Below are 21954 nucleotides of genomic sequence, written 5' to 3'. Positions count from 1 at the left end.
CAACATAATCGATTTTTGAACTTGGGTTAAATTTATTCAACATAATAACCTTGGCGCCATGTTGACCTTTTTTTTGTGTGTTAAAGCTTCTTTTGATTTAGTATCAGATACAAGACCAGGTAATCACATGTCAAAGAGTTGTAATGTGTGTGTTTTATTGTAGAAAATAAATCTATTATAAAAAAGAAATCAGAAACAGCTGTGTGATTGTTTACAATCACTATCTCTAGTTATTATTATTAGCTGTTCCGACGTAGTGGTCGGAACAGCTATTGAAATCGTCAAGATTTTTATTTGTTATTATTATTATTATTATTATTATTATTATTATTATTTGTATCCGTCAAAAGCCCATAGGTTTAACCAGGGCATTTTGTTAAAGCCAAAAATCATACTTGGCTTAGTATAAAAGAGTCAGACCATATATCATATTAAAGCTTAGGTCTTGAAGTTGTAGTTAAATGTAATTTGCATAAATTAAATAATTAATTAACTAAGTTATAACGACATGAATATTTAATTAGCCAATCTTTAGATTGCCATATCTCACAAACTATACGTCCGATCGCAATTTTTTTTTCAATTTTGTACTTTGTGGGTACTGTATAACTATTCCATGGCCTTAAAATCCGGACGACGTCACCATGACGTCATGTATTGCACGTTTTGTGTCTGTGCACAAACACAATGGCTCTTCAAATGTCAACATTTAAATGGTCAAAAACTTAATAACTTCAAAATTATTTATCTGTTTGTTTCCTGAATTTGATATTTTGTGTCAAAAAATACACTGATTCTAAAAATAATGGTTTCCGTTCATTAAAACCAATCAAGGGACGTCTATCATTAACGAATAAATTAAAATCTTGCCGTCATCGGTACAACGTAGTACTTCTGGATGTAGTCACTAAACTGCGTGCAGTCGCTTTCATGTGGCTGTACACTGTCTGTATGGGCGGTTGCAATACAGTGTGGACCTGTTTTCATTGAGGACTTACTTGAGGGGAGTCTACCACGCTGTCCTGATGTTGGCATCGATGTATTTTTTTTCCTAACCGTGTTCTGGACATACTCCATTGGATTTGTACACAACCAATAGGCATACATTGGAATCCTACGATGGTTCAGGGTTTTCGTTAAAATGATGTACGTTCTAATAGGTTTTTTTTAAAAGGCATTGGATTGGGGTAAGTTACACACCATCGTGTACCTTATGAAATTTGTTAGTATGAAAAACACAACTTTAAAACTGTGACGTCATCACGTGATAATTTATGGTAATTAGAAGCTTTAATGAGTTTTTCTTTGCAGCACTATATCTCAAGAAGTGAACGGCCGAATTCAAAGTTGTTTTCAGTAATAGACTCCTTAGGCATGATAGATTTGCATTGGGTAACCGTGACCCCGATTTGACCTCTACTTCCGGGTCAACCGGAAGTGAGACCATATTTCAAGAGTTACACAACCGATTTAATTTTTTTCTTCAGTTATAGACTCCTTAGGCATTAAATTTTGTTGGGGAAAATCCGTGACCCCATTTTGACCTCTTCTTCCGGGTCAACCGGAAGTAGGACCATTTGTCAAGAACTACACAACCGATTTTCAAACTTTTTTCAGTAATAGACTACTTAGACATTAAACATTAACTTAGAAAACTGTGACCTTATGTTGACCTTTGTTTCCGGGTCAACCGGAAGTGAGATCATTTCTCAATAACTACACAACCGATTTTCAAACTTTTTCAGTTATAGACACCTTAGGCATTAAATATTAACTTTGAAAACCATGACCCCCTTGTTGACCTTTCCTTCCGGGTCAACCGGAAGTGGGACCTTATTTCAAGAACTACATAACCGATTTTCAATTTTGTTTTGGTTATTAACTCCTTTGACATCGGACATTCGCATTGGCTAGCCGTGACGCCATGTTGACCTTTACTTCCGGGTCAACCGGAAGTTGGACCATATCTTAAGAACTACACAACCGATTTTCAATCTTTTTCAGTTTTAGACTCCTTAGGCATCAAAAATAAAATTAGAACAACCGTGTCCCCAATTTGACCTATATTCCTGGTCAACCGGAAGTGAGACCATATCTTAAGAACTACACAACCGGTTTTCAAACTTGTTACTCTTATAGACTCCTCAGGCATTTAAAATAAACTTTGTGACCCCCATATCTCAAGAACTACACAACACGGAACAGCTTTGTGTTTGTTCACAAACACCTAATGTCTAGTTATTATTTGTTTCCGTCAAAAGCCCATAGGTTTAACCAGGGCATTTTGTTAAAGCCAAAAATCATACTTGGCTTAGTATAAAAGAGTCAGACCCTATATCATATTAAAGCTTAGGTCTTGAAGTTTCAGTTAAATGTAATTTGCATAAATTAAATAATTAATTAACTAAGTTATAACGACATGAATATTTAATTAGCCAATCTTTAGACTGCCATATCTCACAAACTATACTTCCGATCGCAATTTATTTTTCAATTTTGTAATTTTTTGGTACTGTTTAACTATTCCATGGCCTTAAAATCCGGACGACGTCACCATGACGTCATGTATTGCACGTTTTGTGTCTGTGCACAAACACAATGGCTCTTCAAATGTCAACATTTAAATGGTCAAAAACTTGATAACTTCAAAAATATTTATCTGTTTGTTTCCTAAATTTGATATTTTGTGTCAAAAAATATACTGATTCTAAAAATAATGGTTTCCGTCCATTAAAACCAATCAAGGGACGTCTATCATTAACGAATAAATTAAAATCTTGCCGTCATGGGTACAACGTAGTACTTCTGGATGTAGTCACTAAACTGGGTGCAGTCGCTAACATGTGGCTGTACACTTCTCTCTGAGTGGTAGCAATACAGTGTGGACCTGTTTGCATTGAGGACTTACTTGAGGGGAGTCTACGACGCTGTCCTGATGTTAGCCCATTGTATTCTTTTTTTTCTAACCGTGTTCTGGACATACTTCATTGGATTTGTACACAACCAACAGGCATATACTGGAATCCTACGATGGTTCAGGGTATTCGTTAAAACGAATGTACGTACTAATAGGTTTTTTTGTAAAAGGCATTGGATTGGGGTAAGTTACACACCATCGTGTACCTTATGAAATTTGTTAGTACGAAAAACACAATTTTAAAACTGTGACGTCATCACGTGATAATTTATGATAATTAGAAGCTTTAATGAGTTTTTCTTTGCAGCACTATATCTCAAGAAGTGAACGGCCGAATTCAAAGTTTTTTTCAGTAATAGACTCCTTAGGCATGATAGATTTGCATTGGGTAACCGTGACCCCGATTTGACCTCTACTTCCGGGTCAACCAGAAGTGGGACCATATCTCAAGAGTTACACAACCGATTTAATTTTTTTCTTCAGTTATAGACTCCTTAGGCATTAAATTTTGTTGGAGAAAATTCGTGACCCCTTTTTGACCTCTTCTTCCAGGTCAATCGGAAGTGGGACCATATCTCAAGAACTACACAACCGATTTTCAAACTTCTTTCATTTTTGCACTTCTTAGACATTAAATATTAACTTTAAAAACTGTGACCTTGTGTTGACCTTTATTACCGGGTCAACCGGAAGTGGGACCATTTCTCAAAAACTATACAACCGATTTTTAAACTTTTTCAGTTATAGACTCCTTAGGCATTAAATATTAACTTTGAAAACCATGACCTCCATGTTGACCTTTTCTTCCGGGTCAACCGGAAGTGGGACCTTATTTCAAGAACTACACAACCGATGTTCAATTTTGTTTTGGTTATTAACTCCTTTGACATTGGACATTCGCATTGGCTAGCCGTGACCCCATGTTGACCTTTACTTCCGGGTCAACCGGAAGTGGGACCATATCTTAAGAACTACACAACCGATTTTCAAACTTGTTACTCTTATAGACTCCTCAGGCATTTAAAATAAACTTTGTAAAACCGTGACCCCAAGTTGACCTCTTCTTTCGGGTCAACCAGAAGTGGGACCATATCTCAAGAACTACAAAACCGATTTTCAATCTTTTCAGTTTTAGACTCCATTTGGCATCAAAGATTAAATTAAAACAACCGTGACCCCAATTTGACCTCTATTCCTTGTCAACCGGAAGTGGGACCATATCTTAAGAACTACGCAACCGATTTTCAAACTTGTTACTCTTATAGACTCCTCAGGCATTTAAAATAAACTTTGTAAAACCGTGACCCCAAGTTGACCTCTTCTTCCGGGTTAACCGGAAGTGGGATCATATCTCAAGAACTACACAACCGATTTTTTAACCTTGGTTAAATTTATTCCAAATAATGACCATGATGCCATGTTGACCTTTAATTCTGGTTTTAAAGCTCATTTCGATTCAGTATCAGATAAAAGACAAGGTAACCACATGTCATAAAGCTGTTATGTGTGGGTTTTATTAAAGCATAGAATACTTTTATTAACAAAATATTCTGGAACAGCTTTGTGATTGTTCACAATCTCTAATTATTATTATTATTATTATTATTATTATTATTATTATTGTTATTTTGTTGGGTGCTTATTACAGGTTTTATTCAGTTAGGCCCTGCGATCACATATTCAAATCTCACACAATCAATTTAAGCTATTTACTATACGGATATTATTTATAACACAAATAGACGATCTCAACTTATATTTGAAACATATTTTCAGATTATTGAATGTCAAAAGATAACTACAATGTGGAATCACATAACCAAACAAAATTCTAAACCTTTATCAAGGTGCGGCAATCATGATGTTCCATTCAAATCAATGTAACCGTACCGAGGCTGGAAGGAAAAATAGTATAGTTCCTGCAATGAATAGAGAGGTTTCGCAGAGTCGCGGGTAGCTGTCAGGTGAGCTGTGTAGTTTTGTTTCGCAAAATACTAACGAATACCCTCAACTTGAGGCTCAAGAGAGGGCGCTATTAACCAAATGGCTGCACCCATGGACAATCGCCATTTCTCTTTTTCTGAAGCATGGTTGTTAACAAATGTCCAACTACATCCATGTATAATACCTGCAATAGACATGGTGAAAACCTGGTACATTAAAAAATAACAATCCGCTACAAAACATGAACAAAATATACTTGTTGTTTACTTATATACGTGTCTGGCGACAGATTCCCGTTTTGAGCGACTATTCTAACTTATGTACAACGGTTATACGTCACATGGACCTCAAAAAGTGATGACGTATTATGACGTATCCGTTCACGTAAGAGTATCGGTGACTCTGCGAAACCTCTCATCATATCACCCAACTATTGCTATTATTGGATACCAGGAACATAACCGAGATGGTGGCAGTATGATAATGGTCAGAAACTTAAGAAAGTCATTAATTTCTGTGATTTAATAATTGCAAACATAGAAAATGTATATGTCATTATTTTTATGGGATTATTATGTAATATACGAAAACAATTAAAACAAACATGGCGTCTTAATAATTTGACCACCAGGCGGCTTTTTCTGTAGTTTCCTTAGTGATAACGAGAAGCAGATTCTGACAAATGAAAATAATTTTAAATTGGGTTTTCCAACTGAATAAATATTATTGTTTCAAAACGTTTCTGAACATAAACAATTCACCAGTTAAACAATGCTTAAAGGCAGTGGAAACTATTGGTAGTTGTCAAAGACCAGTCTTCTCACTTGGTGTATCTCAACATGTGCATAAAATAACAAACCTGTGAAAATTTGAGCTTGATTGGTCGTCGGAGTTGTGAGATAACCATGAAAGAAAAAAAAACACCCTTGTCACACAAAGTTGTGTGCTTTCAGATGCTTGATTTCGAGACCTCAAATTCTAAACTTGAGGTCTCGAAATCAAATTCGTAGAAAATTACTTCTTTCTCGAAAACTACGTCACTTCAGAGGGAGCCGTTTCTCACAATGTTTTATACTATCAACCTCTCCCCATTACTCGTTACCAAATGAGGTTTTATGATGATAATTATTTTGACTAGTTACCAATAGTGTCGACTGCCTTTAACTAGTAATCGGTTTTGGACCCGCAAGTTTGCTATTTACAGTTTCTTATTTTCCACACCATGTAAAGCTTCAAACATCGCTTTTAAAACTAGTCTTGTTGACCGCTGCAAATTTCACCTCAAAATAATGTTTAAACTGAACATTTGCGAAAATCTCGCTAATGATCCCGCAGACCTATAACTGTAAAATCTTTTCTGATTTGACGGTTCTCGTCAGGCGCCATACCATTCCACCCTACACACTCCCTAGCCCTTAAACAGGCCCGTAACTAGGGGGAAGGCGGACGCCCCCACTCCCCCCACAAGTTCCCCCAGAAAAGTCCGCTTAAAATAATAATAATAAAAAAGTCCGCCCCAAAATGAAAACACAAACAAAACTCTTAAAACAAAACAATTACGTCATTACATTTATACCAATAGTACAGTAATTTATCAACTACTAAAATTTTCTTTCACACAATCATGAAATTAGTATAATAACCAAATCTAACTTTGCCACAGTTTGTTAGCTCTTACAGCACAGAGAGCTTTATAGCAAGATTCAAAAATAGTAATACAAAGATGCCAGCAGGAGAAAAGAGTTTCCGGAAGATCAATACAATAATCTGCAAAACCTTCACATAACAACCTTTAAATTGTTATTGTGAAATGAATGTTTTTTTCTTTCAAGAAAGAAAAAAGAGGGTAAAACTGACTTTTGTCATAAGTATTTCAAATATTATAATTGTTATCGTAATAATACTTTCTGTGAGGCCAGATTATCTCACAATCTCGGGCCCATCCCCATAATACTGCATCTATGAGGCAAAGTTTTCATCTCACCATCTCTGGGTCCAACCCCATAATACTTTTTCTGTGAGGCCAAATCCTCTTACAATCTCGGGCCCATCCCCATAAAACTTCGGCTTTGAGACCAAATTATATTCAAACTGACTATTATTGTTATTATAAATATCATTATTAACATCATAATTAAGTCTTTCTGTGAGGCCAGATCATCTCACATCTCGGGGCCCAAACCCATAAAACTTCGTCCATGAGACAATATTATAAATATATATACAAACTGACTATAATTATTATTATCATTATTATTATTATCATAATTAAAGCTCTCTGTGAGGCCAAATCATCTCGCAATCTCGGGGCCCAACCCCCAAAAACTTCGCATTTGAGACCAAATTATACAAACTGACTGTTATTTGTATTATAAGTATATCATTATTATTATCATAATTAATACTTTCTGCGAGGCCAGATCATATCACAATCTCGGGCCCATCCCCATAACACTTCGTCTGTGAGACCAAGTTATTTACAAACTGACTCTAATTATTATTATAAAAACATTACTATATCATAATTAAGACTTTCTGTGAGGCCAAAACATCTCACTCTCTCGGGACCCATCCCCATAAAACTTCGTGTTTGAGACCAAAATTATAGATATATATAAAAACTGACTGTTATCTATATTATAAACATCATCATTGTTATCATAATTAAACCTTCTGTGAGGCCAGATCAACTCACATTCTCGGGGCCCATTATTATTATTCATTCGTGAGGTCAAACCATCCTACTATGTCGGGACCCTGCCCCGGCTAGTATACAAATATTGACTGCTTCGAGTGCTATGGTTAAAACTATGACTCCCGAGGTGATCCCCGGAGCGTTCTATTTTCCCGAGGCGAAGCCGAGGGAAAATAGAACGCTACGGGGATCACCAAAGGAATCATAGTTTTAACCATTGCACGAGTAAAAGCAGTCAATATTTGTTTTATAACACCCCAAACATTTCTAAATACTGTACTATTATTATTAAGTTACAGACCTGAATGCTATAATCCACGGACGACGCGAATACAGATTGCAGACACTTTTACTTACTGTGCTGCATGTAGTGTCGTGCAATCCGAAATAGTTACAGACTATTAATTTATCATCCTCGTACACGCAACGGACGTCTGGGTACTGCACGCCATGTGCTAGTCTTCGGACTAGCGCATGGCAAACCGACGCACTATCACACGGCCGTCGTCTAGCAAAACTAAGACATGTCATGTGACGCGCTCTAAACCAATGAGCAGGCAGAATACTTGCAAGGGGTGTTATAATACTCTTTAGGCCTACATCGTGGAAATTGGTGACGTACTTAACTTGCGAAGTTAGAAAGGGCCACAAAGCCCGTTTTCAGGCATGTTACCACATTGTGGTTCACCGTTTTGTATAGCCGCTTTGTTGCACTATGGTAAAAGTAAAACAAAGCAGCCTTCAACTATGATGGCAAAACATTGCCCTTTGATGCACGCCGCTAAACGGCGGAGGCGCACTATTATGCTGAATATTTTGGATTGATACTGAATATTTTGGATTGATAAGAACGGTTGTTTGACATGTACAATTCCACAAAAATACAAAGCCCACATCTCCCGCGTCTTTATCAAGGATTGGCCTTAATCCTTTTAATAAAAAATTATGTATTTCGTGTGTTAATCTACATGGCGTATTAATACTTATGTATAGGCATATTGTATACCCATCGTTGTCATCTCAGCCTGATCTCTACAACTCAAACTGATATTTATATCCCATGACTCTTCAGGCAATGGATAATTAATACATATTGCTTACTCAGGCTTGTCTCATGACATTACAGCGATTTTTGCACACTCATGACTAATTCTAAATCAATATTATACCAGTACGAATGCAGTCAATGCTATCAATAAGAGCGTCTACCATTTTAAATTGCCAAAATCTTTGGTATGCCGCACAGTTTCTTTCAAATAGTCTTCCTGAGCATATTCGCCAGGCTAATTCTTTTCACTGTTTTAAGTCACTGTTAAACTCATTGTTTGAAACTGCTGATTTGCAATCTGCTTAATTGTAATTGTATCTTTTTCTCATTGCATAATTTATATCTTTATGCCCTGAGAGGCTTATGGAATTTGGCAATTTGCAAAGATATATATATATATATTTTTATTTGTTTTATTATTTTTATTTTTTAGGCTACATCCACAAGTGATTCCCAGCTGACTGGGCCCGTTCCGCTTTATCCATCCAACTTTAATTTGTAAATGTTGTTACATATGTACATGTAGACGGCCCCCTTATTTGGCCGCCCCATAATGGTCACCATCGAGCCCAGTGTTGGCTACATGACGTAACGTTTACATGACCATGAAGTGTTTCTTTGAGCGGCAAATGACACAACTTTATAATAATAGGGGCATGTACCAAGGTTTCCAATTTTGTTACAAAGTTTTTTTACATGGCTCGCTTCCCAAAGTTGATCGGCTTCGTCCAGAGAGTCGTCTACCAGACCTTTGAAACACCGGGGACGACTCTAAATTGCCAAAGCACTCCTCGGAAGCTTATGCCATATGGCTCACATGCGGCCCCATTTATGCCTCCGCATTTTCCTGGAAGAAATCAATTCAATTCAAGTCAAATACACTTGTATTTCCATTCTTCCATGAGAAATATCGACAGTAACATGTGCAACGGAATCAGGCAAAATGTCAGTAAGTTTATAACAGTAAACATAAATGTTATTAATAAAATAAGCCGTTTGGATAAGCAGGCTTGTAATAAAAAACAAACAAAAGGACCGGCACTGACTGTTGTTGGTCTTTTTAGGAACGTACAAAATGCCGAACCCTGAACTATCTGCTCAAAACCAAGGCTAGCCGTATAGGTCCACGGTCGGATTTCCTCTCAATTGTGTTGATCCAGCCTTAATTCGGTGGCTATCTTATACTGCTTTCCAAACCATTAGTCTTACCATTAAACCAACAGTTCTATTCAGAACCACCCCAACTCATTAGAGTTAGTCACTACATGGTGTTGCCGCAAACTTTTCCGTATCGTATTTTGCACTATGCAAAGTTTCAAATCCTACTTAGGCCTACCATTGTTTAACCCCACAGCGAATGTGTGGGACTCGAACAAAGAAGCTAGTGACTTTAAAATACTGCTCACCTGGACAATCTCTGACACATTTCTTTCGAGTTAGGTCCATGGCTCAGTGACCACACAATCGACAAGCACTGATGACCGGTCGGTGTAGGCGAGCTGAAAAGCCGCGTTCGCAAAGCATATTGAAAACGGTTCAGTGCATTCAGGATTTAAATACCGGTGATCTATTCATGGTCTGAGGTTCAAGAAGGCACAACCAGCGTACACAAAAGTCCCTTTGCACGCCATCTATATAAGCACATTTAAATTAAATTGCCCCAAAGTAAACATGGTACCGAAAATTGTGAACGAAAATGCAATGTGCAAACTGTGGGTACTTTATTATTACTTTAAGGGGGTTCCTTTCTGCATTTGACTAGAGCTCCCTTTAATACGTTTTCGTTTACGTTGATTACTCGGCAGATTCCTGAAGGGAGGACCCGATGTATACAAAAGGCCGCAATTTATTTGAGCCGGCTGACGTGGAATATTTTGAAAAATTTATGAAAAAGCAATGAAATACGAAAAGGAATGACGGTATCTACTACCAGCCCTGAAGGAAAACTTTCCCTGTGTGCCCCCTATACGTTAATACTCCCTGATGTGTACCAGTATGAACCATTCTGCTCTAAAACCGCACTGCTGTGCCATGGGGCATGTTTTACAATAGTAGAGCAAAGAGACACACCAAGGCGGCACCGACGATCCTTCTTCGTAAACTAACCCCTCGCCTGTGCCAGCAAACTTAAGGCTGTAACACGGCGGAAATACCCCGAATAAAACATGTTCACCTTTTCGGGGTTATACCCTTAGTTACTTTACTACATGTATCGTAGGAGGTCCTGTTTTCGAGGTGTCCATAAAATCGTGGCAAATCTTTTACCTCTCTGTGCGCGATGTAAACAGTCCCTAGATACAAATTGTGTAGGCATTTCTACAAGGTACAAAAATATGTCATAATGTTGAGGCCATATAAAAATATTTGCCCACCGAAAAAGTTTCATCAAACACTATTTCAATTCACAATTCATGATGATCAAATCATAAGACTGAATATTTTGCTGAGCATTCTGGGAAAAAAATACAGAGGCTTAAAGAAGCCATGTGCCTTATATCATTTTCTAATATTTTTAGAGATTTTTTTTTAACCCTCCGATCAATATTATTATTAATATTAAAATTTAAACGATCAGCTTGTTGATTCAATTATCACTGTTTATTTATACGCTTTATTATAAATTTTAAGAAAAAAAAGGGGAAAAAAATAAATAAAAATCAGAACTGAAAGCCAATAATTATTCACACTTGTTATTAAATTATTTATTTTTGTTATTTTTTGCAAATTACCATGGTAATTTTAAAATTTCATTAAAAAGTATTTTAAATAAAACGAAGACAACTGCTGGCTACAGAGTCATACACAGAGTCTCAAAGAACACTGTAGATGTTTCTTCCATGTATGGCTTCACCGGGAAACCATGCTTTCTTGTTTGCCGTGAAAACAGGAAAAACTCAAAACAAATGGGGCCAGTTGAAGTCATCGAAGATCGGTGTGTAGTGTGAACATTTCAATGTCCATCAAGTTTTAATATATGTTGCATACTTCATATTAACAAAAGAAGGTAATTAGGGCATCGGTTGATATAAGGCATCATTATTTTTTTCCCAATTCAAAGAAAAAGGCATAATAGCGTGAAAACTTGTAGGGGAGGATATACTTCACCCGAAATGCCTTCAGAATAAAGCGCTCAATAAAGCCCCCGTGTGTTTTCGATCCTCCAACGGAGACGAACCAGTTCACGTCCAGCTGCGAGCACGCGCCAGCAGAAACGCGAATGGTTTGAATCATGCGCCCTCTTTGTTCACAGTGGTGCAAATAGTTTACATATGTAACAGAGATATTGGGAAAGGAGCTTTAGATGACAGCTTGGTACCCTTGATGATATTAGGGATATATGGCTTTTCTTTTGAAATAATAATTCTTGCTTTGTATTGAGTTTGTGTGTGTGGTGACTGTAATGTGTGCTACTGCACATTTTATAGTTCAGCACTGGTGTTAAAAAATGTATGTAAATTTTATCTTGTTTTATCCTGAAATTTATTTATACAACGGAAATGTATTAGTTTTAAAGCTTTGTAATTTTAGAAAAGCAGTTCACAGTTTCTGTCTCATTAGTCTTGTCAAGCCAGTTCTTGTCTCGCTTCTAAACAATCCATAAACATCAAGTTGTTATTTTACAAATTGTTATTTTACAAAGAGTTTATAATGTGTAAGAATATACATAGCCCAGTTCATATTTCATGCAAATGCGAAGCGAATTTGACGTGAATTTGACATCACAACACCCCATTTGCAGCTTTGTTCGCGAGTGAGTTGAACAGAGTAGAACTGCTGCGAATTATTCAGTGCGAATTTGTGACGTCAACAATCGTATCGCATTCGCAGGAAGTATATGAACCGGGCTTAAAGGCAGTGGACACTTTTGGTAATTGTCACAGACTAGCCTTCACAGTTGGTGTATCTAAACATATGCATAAAATAACAAACCTGTGAAAAATTGAGCTCAATCGGTCATCGAACTTGCGAGATACTAATGAAAGAAAAAACACCTTTGTCACACGAAATTGTGTGCGTTTAGATGGTTGATTTTGAGACCTCAAGTTCTAAATCTGAGGTCTTGAAATCAAATTCGTGCAAAACTACTTCTTTCTCGAAAACTATGGCACTTCAGACGGAGCTGTTTATCACAATGTTTTATACTATCAACAGCTCCCATTACTCTTCACCAAAAAAGGTTTTATATATGCTAATAATTATTTTGAGAAATTACCAATAGTGTCCACTGCCTTTAAGTAAGTGATTGTACCAATGAGAACCGTTATTTTACTTTTGTCAGAAACTCACTTTAGATATAAATGAAGTGAATTGTTTACGGAAGGTTGTTTTAGGGATGACTTTAAGAAACGATGTTATATGAATAAATACTTGGATTTTGTGCATTTCACATCCATACTAGCTGTGATTTATGCATCCTATTGAATCCATAATATTTGCCAGTAATATTAATTTTGGTTTTTACCAATACACTGATGTGTGTTAGCCTCTAGCTACCAGGCAATCTCGGTAGTCTAGTTGGTAAGACACTGCTCTGGAATTGCAAGGGTCGTGGGTTCGAATCCCACCTGAGTAATATGCCTGTGATATATTTTCATAGGACTCGGGGGGGGGGGAGTACTGAGTATACAGTGCAAACACATCGGTGTATCTGTGAAAAACCAAAATTAGTGTTCTTTATCACCGGTGCAAATTTAACATCTGTTATATTTGCTAGTGATATGACCAACCATTCAGGACCATTTAACTGTAGTGTGTGTGGTTGAACTTTGAACAATGGTGCACAGATTTATCTTTGTAAATTTTATTGTAATTGTTGCAGTCAAAATAAACAAGTGTTTTGTGAGTTTTAAAAGCTGTTTGTTGGTATTTGACAGTATTTCAGATGGAAATATTTCTTTTGAGCATTGATATTACACCACTTTTTGAGATGTACAATTTTCTTTAAATATAGACAAAATTGTACAGTGCCATTTCCATGAAATGCAAGATTATATTTGTTGAATTGCGCTGTGTATAAACCTTACTTGGCTTTTTGTCTGTTCTGTATAGTAGTGATGTCATAATACATTGATCTAGCAGTCTTGAGGAAATCTCAGAGTCCCTTAAAGAGCCAATGAAGGATGATCTCAATGTTTCAATTATTACCTTTTTATGGCTAAATAGGCATCGTAAATACCAGTTAATAACCATATCACTCTCAAAATTTGCATTTAGCAATAAATAACTCAAGTCAAAGTTCTCCAGCGCAAACTGAGGGCACTGTTTTCCACAACAAATAGCCGCCACTGGCGTCACGATTCCTTTGTCGCGCGGGTATGTTTGACCCCGCGTTTTTTAGAAATTAGGCTTGGAGCATTCTGGTTAAAACGCGAGGTAAGAGACTCGTTATTTGTTTGTTATGTTTCCTAAAGATTCTAACTATTAGAAAACTCATATCTATATATTTGAGATAATCCTTTATTGGCTGTTTAATATAATAATAATATTGAAGTCTTTTAGCACACGTATCTACCAACAAGGGACTGAAGGCACTTAGTTTAACGTTTATACAAAAAGATTATTGCAGTACGGCGCATTTAGCAGCCACAGGGACGAACTCCTTCTCTTTTTGATATTCACATTAGGTTATTTTACATGCGTTACACAACACATGGGACCAACGGCTTTACGTCCCATCCGAGGGAGGAAGCAATGGTATCAGAAACAGCATTTGTTTTAAGCATTAAATTTGGGTCAATTAGGGCGAATTGGCTGTTGAATTTGGAGGGCTTAAAGAAGCTTGTAACGCACAACTTTCCCCAAAATTAAACCCCCGTAATGTTACCCTGCCGCATGCCACAGAAATCACTGTCAAAACCAAGGGCCCTATAACTCTACAAAAATATAACTATAGGCAATGAAATGGAACGGCTGAAATGGACCCAGGGTAAAAAAAGGAATACAAATGTAAACTTACATGTACATACAGAACCAAGGCGTGGCTACACTACACATCATCACCAAGTAGAGGCAAGCATATGTCACCACATGAAAACCCAGCCATAAAAACACTGACTTTGAATTCAAGATGCTCACACTCCGGTGACCCAGTCACGAAGTCCTCAATGTGAAACTGAGCACAATGATTTTATACCAAAACTTAAGTCAGCTGATGGTGCATTCAAAAGCACCAATATAAATCACAAAACATGGGAAATGAAAAGAGGCTCTTTAAACTTTCTTAGACCCAGGTAAACACAATGTACATGTTTAAAGAAAGAAAACTATAGAGGCTCAGCTGGTGAATGAAATAACAGAACAAGACCATAACAAAACAAGACCTAACAAAGCATGGCTCCCTCTGGGGTGTGGCATGCTACATTCTTGCACACTGACCAATTATGTACATGTGTTGCAAAAAAAAAAGGCCTGACTAAGGTCAACTGGTTGGTCAGCTGTGGGCAGCCAATTCTAGCAAAACAAAAACACCACAACAAAAACAAATTAGTGTAAATATGATGGACAGCAAAAAGGACCAAAATCACCAAAACTAATTTTTGTTACAGTAAAATCCAATTGACCCCTTACACGCAAGTGGGCAATAGGTTTACATGTAAATACTGCTTCACTGAATAACGCAGTGACATTGCCCACCAAATGGCGCATGACGTCAGGTGAGATTGGTCAATAGGAGCCTGGCGGCAGAGCACAATGAACTACCTTCCCTCATATTGTCCGGACCTGGATTCAAACCCACACTCTGCTGCTGACAACACCAGGGCCCAACTTCATAGAGCTGCTCAAGCAAAAAATACTGCTTAACAGTTTTATGCTTAGCAGAAATGTGCAGGATACCAGTCACAGATTGAGCATCTGATGACATGGTATTTTGGCTGGTAACCCTGTTCTGGTAAGCATGATTATGTTGTGCGCGGCTACTTTTTGTGCTTAAGCAGCTCTATGAAAATTAATAGGGCCCAGAGCTTGGGTCTGGTCAACTAGACAGCTAGGTCATACGGCGACGAACGGTGTCAAAGGAGTAGCTGGGCACCCCAGACCCGGTGGTACAGCCTGGGCGATCAACTAGCTTACAAAGAAAGTATTGTCCTTGGTCGGAACCAGTGATATGTGTCACAATATTTACAGTATACAAGTTTTGTCAGTCATCCAGCTATAACAGATGTTGAACCTTTGACCGTTCTCATTAAAGTAGCACTCTCAACAACAAATGGGTTTTCAAGCTTTGCAAACACTTTAAATTTATTTGATGTACAAATTTAAAAAACACTATGTGAAATTATAAATTTTCAAAACTATGAATTTTAATGTCAACTGATTATGACAGCATCGTAGAAAGCACTTTATATCTGTGCATATTTACATCAAACCAACCTGAAAACAAGTAAAGTTGTAAATCAAACAAAATCATAAATAAATAAACTTAAAGTATGTCACTTTTGTAGGACACTTGTCGAATTAAACTTGAAACCTATAATAATTATTTACAGGGACTCATTTGAATTGCAAGGGGGTTAAAGTGCATATCAAATTGGGGAGAAAATATTGCCCAACTCATTTCTGATAAGCAGAAATGAGCAGGATACCAGTCACCAATTGTACATGTGACATGGTATAGTTTGGCTGGTAACCTTATTCTGGTAAGCATAATTTTATTGTGCTGAGCTGCTTTTTGTGTTAAGCAGCTCAATGTACTTGGGCCCTGGGGCACACCCTCAAAACATTTTTATTCTTTTATGAATCTCTTAATGGTCAGTCACATTCACAAACCCACTGATTGTTTAGGGAAAATAACCGGAACCAACAATTTGATTTAAAGCCATTGGACACTTTCTAAACAGAACAAAAATTAAAAGTTCACAGATTGACAAATAACTTACAGGGTTTAGAGAAGGTAATGGTGAAAGACTTCTCTTGAAATATTATTCCATGAAATGCTTTACTTTTTGAGAAAACATTAAAACAATTATCAATTCTCGATATCGAGAATAACGGATTTATTGTAAACACATGTCATGACACGGCGAAAACGTGCGGAAACAAAGGTGTGTTTTCCCGTTATTTTATATATAAGTTGTGATACATGAAGTGTGGGCCTTTGGACAATACTGTTTACCGATGTTGTGCGATTGCTTCAAATTAGAAGAATACTAATTCTGCAGAGCATCACAAATCAACTGAGGTAAGATTATTTGTTATGTTTTTAAATGTTTGTCTGTGGTTAGAGGCAGGGTCACATTTTCTAATTTATTATCATCAAATAAAATAACATTGGTGTGTTCTAAGAATACTTTCATATTTTGTACAATTCTCAAACCAAAAAAACCTTACTACGTTCAATCCACCTATATTTAAAATATTGAGCAAACTTTTCCTAACGATTCTTCGTGAAAACTCCTCAAGTGGAACTAATTCAATCACTCCAAAATGCTTAAAATATGCCAAATCAAAATGTGAAAACCGATTGCAAAAGAAATAGATGTTTTAAAATGGAGTCTGTTTCTAACTACTCGTTAAAAAAAACATAATAATAAATTATTTCTTGCTTTTTGCTTATTTGTTTAACTTTCTTCTAAAATATAACAATAATAAAAATAAAAATAAAAATAAATGTCCCCCCAAAATTAACTTCATGTTAGTTTACATTATTTGGCACTTGAATTCGATTTTAGAACTATTATAGTTAAACTGTAAAGTTTGTGTTCATCTCGTATGAAATTAGCGAGCTACAGTGCCAGGGGTGTGAGGTCGAAGGTCATCCAAGTCTTTATATTTGGTCTTGTCATATTTTGCAGAGTCAACATGAACCTGTTGAAAACAGAACAAAGGAAAAGAGATTTAAAGGAGAACTTTTCAATCACTTTAAGATAAGTGGCATGTCATGGCCTAGCGGTAAAGAGCTCCGGATTCAAACTCTGGTGTTTCTGATCAGCAGAGTGTGGGTTCGAATCCCAGTCTTGACACCTGTGTCCTTAAGCAAGACACTTAACCATGATGCTTCATCCTTCGGATTGGAGGTTTGAATTTGAACTAGACAGTTATCCATGCTGTACTAAGATAAAATAGTCTCTTACATCCATTTCAGTCAGGCGCTCCAGAGTAGCGCCAAACCAAACTCTGATTTTACTACATGAAACAGTTAGTAGTGACTGGAAGCGCTAGAAGTCGAAAGATCGTCTGTTGCAGTCGTTTGCAACGGCTCTGGGGTGCTTTGGTTTTAGAAGTTGATGTTGTCATGAACCGAGAGTCGCTCCTAAATCTATTTGGTTCGGCGTTACTCATGGCATGCAAGTCTGAAATGGGTGTAAGAAGATTTGTTTATTTGAGCTTACCGTCTTATTATCAGCCAGTAGTTTCTCCAGATCAAGGCTGAGTGTACGGAATGAGGGTCGCTTCTTGGGATTATCTGCCCAGCAAGCTTGTACAATAGAGAACCTGAAATAAAAAAAAAACTAAAATATTAACAAACAGGCAATGTGTGATCAAAGTTTTCAAATGTGAAACAGTTTTTCTAATCACAACTTTGCATATTCAGCTCTTAAAGGCACACTGGCCTAAAAGTCACCATTCTGCCAGGCACTTATCAAACTCTGCTTTGGGTCATCTACACCCCCAGTCCCCACACTATCCCCTGTGCTTGTTCCTACCGACACCGTTCAGTGAGCACACACCCCCCACACACTCCCCGCCCTCAGTCCGCTAGGCCCCTCCCTCAGTGTCCCTCTCTTTGCTTTGGGTCATCTATACCCTCAGTCCTCTAGGCCCCACACCCTCACTATCCCCTGTGTGCTTGTTCCTACTGACACCGTTCAGTGAGCACACACTCCCCACACTCGTCCCAGGATCCTGAGTAGGATCCAGTTTTCCCATGCATCACCGAGCTCCATTTCCCACCGTCATGCATCACCAAGCTTATCCGCATCAACAGTACTTAAAGCAGCATGCAGCATCAGAGTCCAGCTTTCTCCAGAAGACAATCAGAGCATACTGATCGAAACTTCAAGTTGAAACCAACCATTCTTTTCAGAACCACCCCAACTCATTTAGAGATTATCATGACATGGTGTTACCGCAAACCTTTACAATATCATAATTCCACCATGCAATGTTTCAAATCCTTCTTAAAGACACTGGACACTATTGGTTATTGTCAAAGACCAGTCTTCTCACTTGGTGTATCTCAACATATATATAAAATAACAAACCTGTGAAAATTGAGCTCAGTTGGTCGTCGAAGTTGCGAGAGAATAGTGTAAGAAAAAACGCCCAGGCTACACAAGTTGTGTGCTTTCAAATGCTTGATTTCGAGACCTCAAAATCTAATTCTGTGGTCTCGAAATCTAATTCAAATATTCTAGTGAGAAATTACTTCTTTTCAAAAACTACATTACTTCAGAGGGAGTCGTTTCTCACAATATTTTATACTATCAACAGCTTCCTATTACTTGTTAGTCAGGTTTTATGCTAATAATTACTTTGAATAATTACCAATAGTGTCCACTGCCTTTAAACTCTGATCATGTTGGAGCAAGGTATGATTTAGATTAACTTACAATTCCTGTGAGCAATGTTCCGGTTTGTCCATTCGGTATCCAACCTTTAGTCTATTGCTAACATCACGTGCAGACATGCCAGGATAGGGAGTAGAACCTAGCCAATCAGAAAGAGCAATCATTGTTATAACTGCCATACATATCAAACATCTGATAGCCCACTGCACTCATTTTCAAAGAACCAAACAACTTGTTTTAGGGAACACAAACTAACATGTATAAAGTTTTAGGGAACACAAACTAGCACGTGTACAGTTTTAGGGAACACAAACTAACATGTAAAAGTTTTTAAGGAACACAAACTAACATGTGTAAAACAGTTACATGTACATTGTTGTCACATTATAAAATTAATTGCGGTTCTTATAGTACAGTGATGCCTGGTTCTTTATAATTTACCTCGACTTCGTCTCAGTAAAATTATCAAGAACCAGGCCTCGTTGGGATTAAACCACTAGTTGAAAACCTCTTCACCACACATTGATTCCCTTATTTGGCCAGCAACCAGTGTTAAGGGAGAACACTGTGGGGACTCCTGCTGTTAATTTCAACAAACTCTTCCTAACTTAGGATTTATCTTAGGACTTAGGACGAGTTAAGCTCAGCAGCCGATTTCAAGAAAGGCTAGGATTAATCCTATCTCGAGTTAGGACGAGTAACCCATCCTAACTTAGGATGGGTTCAATGCGTCATAATGTCTGTGGATACGGAAACTAACTCGTCCTAAGATTAATCCTAAGTTAGCAAGAGTTTTGTGAAATCGGTGGCAGTATCCATAGACGTAAGGACAAATTGAGCGCATCCTAAGTTAGGACCAGTTACTCGTCCTAACTCAAGAAAGGATTAATCCTAGCGTTTTGTGAAATCGGCCGCAGTGATTTCATCTATGATGCTTAATCTTCCTGTATCTACCATTATTTATTCATTTGAGTCATGAGTCCATACTTACCATACGAAGTGATTTCCCATATGAGTACACCATATGACCAGATATCACTCATTGTAGTGTAGACACTTGCACAGATAGATTCTGGACTCATCCAACGAATACCTAGACGACCCTGTAAAAAAAAACAAGAAGAAATAACTCTTTAAGCCAGTGGACACTATTGGTAATTACTCAAAATAATTATTAGCATAAAACCTTACTTGGTAACAAGTAATGGGGAGCAGTTGATAGTATAAAACACTGTGAAAAACGGCTCCCTCTAAAGTAACGTGGTTTTTGAGAAAGAATTCGATTTTGAGACCTCAGATTTAGATATCTGAAAGCACACAACTTCGTGTGACAAGGGTTTTTTTCTTTCACTATTATTTCACAACTTCAACGACCGATTGAGCTCAAATTTTCACAGGTTGATTATTTTATACATGTGTTAAGATACACCAAGTAGGAAGACTGGTCTTTGACAATTACCAATAGTGTCCAGTGTCTACAAAATTGCTTAGATTTCTGCCAAATTTACTGTCATTTTCTTTACTTGGTTGCTGTAGTTTAATATCTCTTGAGTGAACACAAAATCACTTTCAACTCGAACCAATATGTGCATATTTATTGTTCCAATGTAAATATTGAAAGTATAATTCTATTAATGAAAATTGTTATTTGAACCAAAGCTAACTAAACTATAGAGTTACAAGTTAATACTGATTTTTTTTTGAATCTGTAATGTCATTGACTCACTTTTAAACACAAACCCTATGTTCAATAAAAAAAAAAAATCTGGAAAAAAAACAAACTTTATTTGCTTCTTTAAGCCTCTGTATTTTATTTTTGCAGAAGGCTCACAAGAATGTTCAGTCTCATGATTTGATCATCGTGAATTGTGAATTGAAAAAGTGTTTGATGAAAACTTTTTCGTGAGCAAATTTTTGTATATGGCCCCAACATTATGACATATTTTGCACCTTGTAGAAATGCCTAAAATACCAAAATTGTTTGCTTTTAAAAGCGATACTTACCAGTGGAGCCTTAGGCCTACATGTTTCTAAGTTTTGGTCAAGAGAGAGGAGACTCTTTGCTTGGTAAGTCAAACCACAAAAGTTGTATTTAGGGACATCACGCGCAGAGGTAAAAGATTTGCCTCGATTTTAGGAACACCTTGAAAACAGGAAATTCTATGATACATTACAAAGGGGAGGTCAACAGACAGGTCCATGGTAGGACATCTGGTCTGAGGTCAATGCTATGACATTAGACAAGAGCAATTATTCTTGACCTAGAGTTGAATGGGTTCATACCTCAGCCACATTCTCCACGACATTACGGACTCTAGCGGCGTTGGAGATCTTGCAGATCATTCTCTGGCCAAGAAGGACATTCCGGGTGGTCAGGTCTCCATGGACAACCTGGTAAACAAACATAAACAAAATTGTTACAAACAAAATAGCTTGGCAACATGAGGAGGACAAATAAATAACAATGTAAAATAATGTGACCAAGTGACCCATTGGTGCACCAGAGGGCACCAGTTGCTCTTTGAATTGATGCCCCTTTTGCGGGTTACCATACTTGTGTGAATCAACTACAAGCCTATTTAAAATGTGCCAGATTTTAATGAACCAATTTCAGGGGTCACGAGGGAGCAAGGTTGAGATGAGATAACACGGTTGGTATTACACTTCTCTCTTATCCCCTCAGTCTCGTGGCGATGACTAGAGCCAGCTAGTTGAGACCAATTCAAAAACTCACTTCCCGGTAGTGCAGTTAATAAGCTAAAGTAGTAGTCCCAGCCAATTTTCTATACCTTCTGCCCGGGTAGTAGTTAAAAAGCAGGACAGTTCATTTCAGAACTGAGAA

General features: G+C 37.3%; 1 protein-coding gene and 1 non-coding gene across 3 annotated transcripts in view; one reads left to right on the top strand and one right to left on the bottom strand.

The window, feature by feature from the left end:
- Positions 1-13104: 13104 nt before the first annotated feature.
- Positions 13105-13179, top strand: Trnas-gga (transfer RNA serine (anticodon GGA)). The gene has a single exon. It is a non-coding gene; the product is annotated as a tRNA-Ser (tRNA).
- Positions 13180-15916: 2737 nt separating this feature from the next.
- Positions 15917-21954, bottom strand: part of LOC139952553 (uncharacterized) — a 52475-nt gene continuing 46437 nt past the window's right edge. For both annotated transcript variants that reach the window (XM_071951722.1, XM_071951723.1), the window contains exons 19-23: positions 21396-21503; positions 20104-20215; positions 19155-19251; positions 17934-18036; positions 15917-17409 (exon numbers count right to left, since the gene is read on the bottom strand). In XM_071951722.1, coding sequence (XP_071807823.1) covers positions 17320-17409; positions 17934-18036; positions 19155-19251; positions 20104-20215; positions 21396-21503 — 510 coding nt within the window. In that variant the 3' untranslated portion in view covers positions 15917-17319. The remainder of the gene's footprint in view (positions 17410-17933; positions 18037-19154; positions 19252-20103; positions 20216-21395; positions 21504-21954) is intronic.

This window comes from Asterias amurensis, chromosome 20 (genome assembly GCF_032118995.1).
Source record: "Asterias amurensis chromosome 20, ASM3211899v1".
Lineage (NCBI taxonomy): Eukaryota > Metazoa > Echinodermata > Asteroidea > Forcipulatida > Asteriidae > Asterias > Asterias amurensis.
This window is presented reverse-complemented; position numbering and strand designations above follow the sequence as displayed.